Source organism: the organism of the source record quoted next, unplaced genomic scaffold, assembly GCF_019419815.1.
Source record: "Pyrus x bretschneideri cultivar Hongxiangsu unplaced genomic scaffold, Pyrus_bretschneideri_v1 Contig57, whole genome shotgun sequence".
NCBI lineage: Eukaryota > Viridiplantae > Streptophyta > Magnoliopsida > Rosales > Rosaceae > Pyrus > Pyrus x bretschneideri.
The window spans coordinates 477,198-484,881 of record NW_025999795.1 but is presented as its reverse complement, the minus strand read 5'-3'; the positions used below and the strand labels follow the sequence as shown (position 1 = coordinate 484,881).

The 7,684-nt window shown below is 40.6% G+C and overlaps 2 protein-coding genes across 5 annotated transcripts; both read right to left on the bottom strand.

Moving 5' to 3' along the window:
- Positions 1-674: 674 nt before the first annotated feature.
- On the bottom strand, positions 675-3,409 carry LOC103932195 (pentatricopeptide repeat-containing protein At3g60050). 4 transcript variants are annotated; one of them, XR_007253402.1, is made up of 2 exons: positions 1,422-3,409; positions 675-994 (listed from the first exon to the last, which is right to left on the bottom strand). XR_007253402.1 is itself a non-coding variant. In XM_048571234.1 (2 exons), the coding sequence occupies exon 1, from the start codon at positions 2,995-2,997 to the stop codon at positions 1,534-1,536; it is 1,464 nt and encodes a 487-aa protein (XP_048427191.1). In that variant the 5' UTR covers positions 2,998-3,409; the 3' UTR covers positions 675-994; positions 1,530-1,533. The 4 variants fall into 4 exon arrangements, 2 of the variants coding, with proteins under 2 accessions (XP_048427191.1, XP_048427192.1); XR_007253403.1 differs by having other exon boundaries at positions 675-989; XM_048571234.1 differs by having other exon boundaries at positions 1,530-3,409.
- A 1,544-nt stretch (positions 3,410-4,953) lies between these two features.
- On the bottom strand, positions 4,954-7,475 carry LOC103932194 (low-temperature-induced 65 kDa protein). Its single transcript, XM_009341743.3, is given in 8 exon segments — positions 4,954-5,095; positions 5,174-5,369; positions 5,371-5,927; positions 6,011-6,155; positions 6,157-6,272; positions 6,402-6,824; positions 7,116-7,298; positions 7,403-7,475. Coding segments are annotated over 8 exon segments (1,788 nt in total). The 3' UTR covers positions 4,954-5,000.
- Between the last annotated feature and the right edge of the window lie 209 nt (positions 7,476-7,684).

Here is a 7,684-nt window from a genome sequence, read left to right as displayed (position 1 = left end):
TATTATAACTTTCAAAGTAAGCCCCTGTTTGTAGCCGTTAGATCAAATTTCAACAGCACAAATCCTCGAAATTGTTGGATTAGGAGACAAGGATCCAGAGAGGAACCTTTCCAAAATTATACGCAAGAAAAAATCCCCTTAAAAAAGTGGTGATTTTAGTTAAATTTTATAATTATATGACCATTGCAGAAAATATAGAATATTATTTATAGGAAACTATTATTAGCACTCCAAAATTTTCATTTTATACTCTTCACAAGTGTATTTTTCTTTCTAATTATAGAAAGTTTGAAGTGCAAAATAGAATTTTTGAAATGCCAATAACAATTCCCTTCTTTATATGGTTTCTATTATATGCAAAGGTCATATCAGTATGTGTTGGAATTGGAAAGCAACAAAAACCTACTTACTCGTTATGTCATAAGACTTGTCTGAAAGTGCTTTTAAAATGGCTGAAAGCATTTTTAGTATAAATGTTTTTTTAAACCAATTCTTAGTAAAAATACAAGTAAACTTGATTGGAACCTAAAAACATTTTCTCTAAGTGTTTTCAGTCATTCTAAAACCAGTTTTACACAAGCCCCTAGAGTGACAACGAAAATAATACAAAATTGTCCACAATTTCAAGCGTTTTTTGTCATGTTTACTTGCGAGAAATGAGAGAAGTAAAGGTATTGCCATGGCGGAATTGTACGAGGTATTGCTACACCATTTCGGATTACACCCCAATTTAAGGTATAAACTATGTTAGCTTAAGCTTCCAGTTCAGCATATTAGTTACAGTTGTTGTAACTATAAATCTGTATTTTCACAAATTTAGATTACATGGTTCAACAACCTTTTAATTTATGTGTTGACACCGCAAACTTAAGCGATACGTACCAGCCATGAAAATCTGCAGATAAAACTTCAGTTCTCCCTGTCGATCCTTGCCTTCGGTTCTCACTGCTTACCAGCAGAACGGTGCTACAGTTTCCAAGCATGAGAATCTAGTCTTTCACATACACAGAGCAAAACAACACTTTGATTTATCAATCTGTCCACCTATTGCTTCATGTAACTGGAAATGAAATTTGTATGCAGCTATGCGTACGTGCAACCGTAATGTATCACTGGGTGTGTGCGTGTGTGGTGGTTTATGAATCTGAGAAAGATCATAAAAATGACATGAAAAATTGAAAAGAGAGACCAGGAAGTCGAAAGAGAGGTGGTGAGGGAATGCACAGGAGTGTGTTTCGAACATTAAGTGAAACCTCCAGCACTATATCTATGTTCTAATGAGAGCGTTGCCACTTCTCGTAAGCAGTATATTGACAGCATAAGTGCAACATACAACAAAGCAAAACACTTAAAAACTGCTGTTTATATATATGGATCATTTTGCACTAGAAAAATAAGATAAAAAGATAATTAGTGCATACTTTACTTTTCTCCTCGAGAGACAACTGATACAAGGTGTGGGTACATTGCATAACTGATAAACCCTGGAGCTACATATTGTTAACCGAGCTGAATGAATTAATTTTTACCACTTTAACATCTCCTATATCCCTTGAACTTCGAAAGTAGATGGGTATACTGCCCTTTCTCCGTCATGCGTGTTATTACTTCATGAGCTTCAGCAAGCTTTCCAGCATTTCGCAAATAACTTACAAGGGTGCTGTACACAGTGAAATTCGGGTTACAACCTCTAGATTCCATAACCTTGAGCATGGAGCATGCTTCCTCAAACTTTCTTGCCATACAAAGTCCACGAATCATGGCATTGTATGTAAATACATTCGGAAGCTGCCCATTAGGGATCATCTCATCAAACACTACTTGGGCCTTCTCAAGCTCCCCAGCCACAATATACCCGGTGATCATTACAGTGTAACAAACAACATCCGGCATGCACTCGTGCTTTGTCATCTCATCAAAAAAATATTTGCAGGCATCCATATTTCCAGCCCTGCTCAGTCCATCTATCAACGTTGTGAAGTGAAGAACACTTGGTTTGAAACCCTCTTCCTTCATGTGATTCAAAAGATTAAGAGCTGCAAGCGGTTTGTCTCCCTTACCAAGTACATGAAGAAGAATATTGTAAGTATGAAAATCTGGAGTGAATCCACTCCTACCCATTTCATCAAGCAGTCTGTGAAACTGATCCAACTTCCCCAATCTATATTTTGCACACATCATCACGTTATAAGTTAGAATATCTGCTGAGTGACCCTCCGCCAACATCTGTTGATAGACCCACTCAATCAACTTGTACTGCTTCACCACAAGAAGGGAATGCAAAATCGCATTGTACGAGTGTTTAAATGGCCTATAATTAAATGTCTTCGATTTGATGAACCTTTCCACGACTTTCCTAGCCAAGCCTGCCTCACCACAAGTGCGTATCAAAATGTTGAACGTCTGTGCTGTAGTCGGATACCCTTTCTCAGTCATCTCATCAACTAACCTCCACATTGCTTTAAACTCTTCACAATCAGCAAATATCTTCATCATTAAATGATATGTGTTTGCTGTGTGCTTGTAATTTTCAAGCTGACCAGACCACACAAAAAACTTATACCCCAACTTCGCACACCGCATTTTACTCCCATAATCTATCTGTTTCAAAATCTCAAACAGAACTTCCCTCACAAGAAGCCCTGAAACCTCTATATGCAACTCACCCAAAGCTGCTTTAGTATCAAAACCAGGTCCATCTTCTCTAAGAACCTTAAGAACCCTCGCCGTATCCATCTTCGCATTCTCAAAAAAGTTCCGTCGCAGCGAGAAATGTTCCCGGGGACGGTTCTCAGATTCATAAACACCATGTTTCTCATCCAAACCCGAATCAAATTCCGAACTTTTCCACATTGTCTTCAAGGTTTCCTCCACAACCTCATACCCATTATCCCCCTTATCGCCGCGAAAGCACCCGTCACTTAACTTTCGTACTACGACAACATAACACGAAATTTTTCGAATAACCCTTGGACCAAACAGATATATACAGTTCATGACTGGTACCCATTATCTCTGTAACTTTGCAGCACTTATCAAATCCGATAAACCCAATAATACAGCAGGAATTGAAAGCAAAAATAAATTTAGATGCTTTGTATTAAAAAATTGAGGGATGCCCATTAAACTGGAGGGACTAAATTGGGGGAAACGGAATGAATCGAGCAGAAGCAGTTCATTGAGTTGTGTAATCTTCGAAGAGTGAGAAGAGGTGGTGGAGGACTTACCGGAGATTAAGTAATTTGATGAGGGCGATACCGGTCTTTTGAAGCTTTTGGCTTTCGAGTACCGCCGGCGGTTTTAGCTGTGCGAGTGAGTGAAGCATTGGAGTATTGCAGCTTAGGAGACGAACCCCTACGAGCGAGGGGAAGCGGGGAGGGATTCGGTGTTTCGAGGGTAGAATCGCCCCGTGAAGCACCAAACACTATATGCCACGGAAAGGGATCGGATCTCTTCTACCTAATTCTCCTCATCAAACAATCTGAATCTTTGAAATTTGATCTAACGGCTAAAAACATCGGCTCACTTTAAAGTTATAATAACTTTAGCCGTTGAATCAAATTTCAAGGGCCCAGATTGTTTGATGAGGAGGATTAGGTGGAAGGGATATAGAGATGATCCTTTTCCATATGCCACGCTCCTAGATGGATAGGGTTTTTTTCCCCTGCAACCTGGCATCCTTCGTCATTTTTTGTCATTTTGTTAGCTGAAACTCAAAAGTTATCACTTTGCTTTTTGAAAGTCGATTTCAATCCACTTTGTCTTCTGAAACTCAAAATTTGTCACTCTACTTCTTGAAACTTAATACTCACTCTACTTTGGATTGTTTCTATATTTTCGTTGAACAATTATTAAGTTTACTTATGTGGCACAATTAAGGCCCACTTATGACTGACGTGGCACGAGTATAAAGCTCACATATCAAATAAAAGGGTGTCAGATAGATTGAAAAAAAAAACAAACAAAAAATCACAAACATTACATAACACACTAAAATATGAAAAGTAAGAAAAATAGCAAAAACACTTTAGTTTTGAGTTCATGAACGAAAGTTAAATCAAAATCAAGTTACATAAAGTAAAGTTATGACTTTTAAGTTTCAGAGAATAAAGTAAGATCAAAATCAAGTTTCAGAAAGTAAAGTGATGACTTTTAGATTTCAAGGAGCAACCTCATGCTCCTCGTGGCCCATATGGTATTCTTGGCCCACGCCCTCCATTTTATCCTCATGGCTCAAGCTTTGTTCAAGTTCCACGATTAAAATCAACTTCCAGAGAACGAAGCTCAAAATAAGTCTAATAGGTTAGTAAATTTGCCTATTATATAGGTATATATGTAATTTATCTGTTTTCCCTTATCATTTAAGCAATCTTTTGAGGAAATTAGATTGTCACGTTTTTAAAATTGTATATTGATCGGGAACGATTCTAGGTTTGTGCTCCACACGGTATCTCATAGACTTGATTATTAGCGCTGGTAAATCACATAATGCGGTCAGAAAGAACCTGAAATGTCTCCTTGAGTTTTTCGGACCTCAAAATGATTGGAATGAAGAGGCAAAAAAGCTACTAAATGGTGTAAAAAGAAAACAAGGGTACTAGCATGCCATTTGGGGAGAAGTTTGAGTCCCGCAATTGAAATGAGCCTTTCTTGTGGGACAACGAAGCTAAACATTGCGAATCATAAGACAAAAAGGCCTAAAGACAATAGCATTAACAAATGCTTACAAGAAAAATCATTTCCAAACTTGATCGTAATTTAATTGTAATTTAAACGCCGAGGATAATTGAAGGTGCGCACAGTTAAAATCCCATGCTTTTAAGTTAAAGTACCCTCCGTTTCTAATTCATTAGATAGATGATAGTATTACACGACTTGGGAACAAAACATTCAAGTTCACAAAACAACTCTTCAAACTACAACACATTGTCTAAGTTCCCACGTACTACAACCCTAAATATCCCATTTATTCACCAACAAACTTCCATCCGCGGCCATCTTCAGTTGCTGGACCCCTGAAGTATCTGCTGCTCCGCACCACCACGGCCTCGCCGCTCCACCACTCCACTGCCAGAACTAGAGAAACCCTCTGTACCTGTCAACACCAAAACAAATCGTTGCTCACATTCAAATTAACCAAGTACTCTTAGGGAGGATAACGTTCAAATTTTACCACTTGAAGAACCAAGGGACTGAGGAGAAGTGGCGCTTTGATCAGCTTTCCCAAGCAATGAACCAACAGCCCCTTTAAGGGTATCCGCAACAACTTTCCCATAGCTAGACTGCTGGACGTCAGCATCCCCATAATCCGGCCCCAACCGCTGAGTCACCTCCATGCTCTCGGTCACTTTCCCAACAGGCCGGGCACCGACTCCCAGGGTGCCCTGCCTTATGCATGTGTAGGGTTTCTGATATCACCTCGGACAGCGCCCTGTCCTCCTCACCAGGCTTTAACTTCTCAAACAAATAGCCCTTCATAGAAATTCCTTTGTCCTGCCCGGCTTTGTTATACTCACCCCCTGTAGTAGTGGTACCAGTACCCCGGTGGACTTCTTCTTTGCCAGCTGTCCCAGCACCGCCGGGGAGTTTCGACATAACTGCACTCCCTGCCCCGGCAAACTTCTCGTAGACAGGTGTCAGCTTCTCAGTAACTGCGGCTGTAATACCCTCATCCTGTTGCCCAGGTGCAGCTGACCCGGACCTAACGGCTGCCTGATCTCCATGTTGCTGTTGATCAGTGTCCCCACCGTATCCTAGCTTTGAAGCGACGGCGTTTTTGGCAGATATTGCCTTGTCAACAATGGCAGACGTGGCGGATGAAACTTTCTCTGTGTAGCTACCGCCCTGGTTTGATGGGTGCTCAGGAGAAAATTGATCATGGCTTCCAGTGCTCGGGTTTTGATTTGTTCCAACATAATGGTGTAATCCTACTTACACATCAACAACGTATAAGTTATAACCATATCGACTACATATGGACAACTTAATTAAGTACTAATCGCGTAGTTACCTGTATTAGTCGAATCATTTGCTGGAGAATAAGCATGCGGATTAACATCTTCGTGTTGATCATTGTTCCCTCCTCCATACCCAAGCTTGGAAGCAACTGCATTTTTTGCAGATATCGCCTCTTCAGCGATAGCGGAAGTGGCAGACTGAAACTTTCTCCGTGTAACTACTGCCCTGGTTCGATGATGGCTTGGCATCTCCACCATGAATGTTAATCTTACCAAACGAATGGAGAATCGGCGAAATTCCAATTTCTTCACCACCTGTCACATGACTCACATGTAACAAAATTATAAAAATTATAATCAATTAGCAAAAACTCATATTAGTTTGTAGCTTTAGCAAAAAATTTAGAATTTATGACAAGATTATATATATATGTTACAGTTTACCTGCATGAGTTGGATCAGTGACTTTAGTCTCATAGTTTGAAGGAGTATAACCTTGAGGATTGGCCTTTGGCGCATGTGGATCCTCTTCCAATCCTCTCGGTCGGTCCAAATTTACCCTGGACTGACCGAAGTGCCCTTCTTTCTCTGTAGCAAAAGCATGACTTGGGTCGGTGACATTGACATTGGTCTTCTGGTAATCTCCACGAGAAGAAATAGAGGTGCGATCGTCCAAGCCCCGGTGGTGCAAATGGACCCTGGTTTGACCCAAATGACCCCCGGTGGGCACATATTCCTTCATCGGTTCGGTCCTCTCCAAATGCGGCACTTTGGGATCGCGATCCTGAATCGCTGCTTTCGTGTCCCCGAATTTCACCATTGGCACCTTCAAAATATCTCCTTGCCCTGGTGCACCACTCCTTATGGCTGCACGTCATATTCACAACATGTCCCATGAAAGTAGAAATTATAACTAATTTAGATTAATTTTTATTGACGCACACTGGCATTCTGAATTTCTAAACTGCTCTAACGTAGATCGAATCTGGATCTAACTTTTGTAATCTATAAAGATAATCAATTCGATTATATTCAATCTAATCTAAATTAAATCGATCTCAACAAATACTACCTCCAACCCACCTCTAACCAACTAGCAAACTGACATGACCATGCCCTAAATTATTAAGATCAAAATAAATCAAAGGAAAAACTTACTTGTTGCACCGTGCACTTCAGGGTCTTCGTCTTCTTCATCATCTTCCTCGTCGAGATCATCTTGGTCGTGTTCGTGTTCGTGGCCATGGCCATTACCATGCTTTGTGAGCTTGTTCTTTATCTTCTTCGCCTTCTCCTTTACCTTCTTCAGAACCGACTTCTCCTGGTGGTCCTCCTCTTCGCCTTCATCCAAAGTTAACAAATAAAATTTACCAAAAACACAAAACCAATCACCATTGTTAAGTACTTGAACTAATTCTACCAAAATGAGGTTTCTCGTTTTCTACCTTGGTGCGTGCCAAGGTGCTGGGTGTGGCGGTTGTCCTCGTGATCGTGAGGACGGGCCATTTGTGACTCCATGATTCAAATGCGAGTAAAAGATTGTGTTGCGCTTTAAGTTTGCAGAACAGATCAGTGGAAGTGGAGGTTTAGAGGGACTGGCTTTAACGGGAAACACAGAGGCTCCTTCTGCCACCTTTGCATGGCTCTGTCGCTCTGGGAGCGAGACACGTAGGAGAATAACCGGCCACGTATCCCCTACCCACTATACGTGGCTTTCTGGTTTTGTG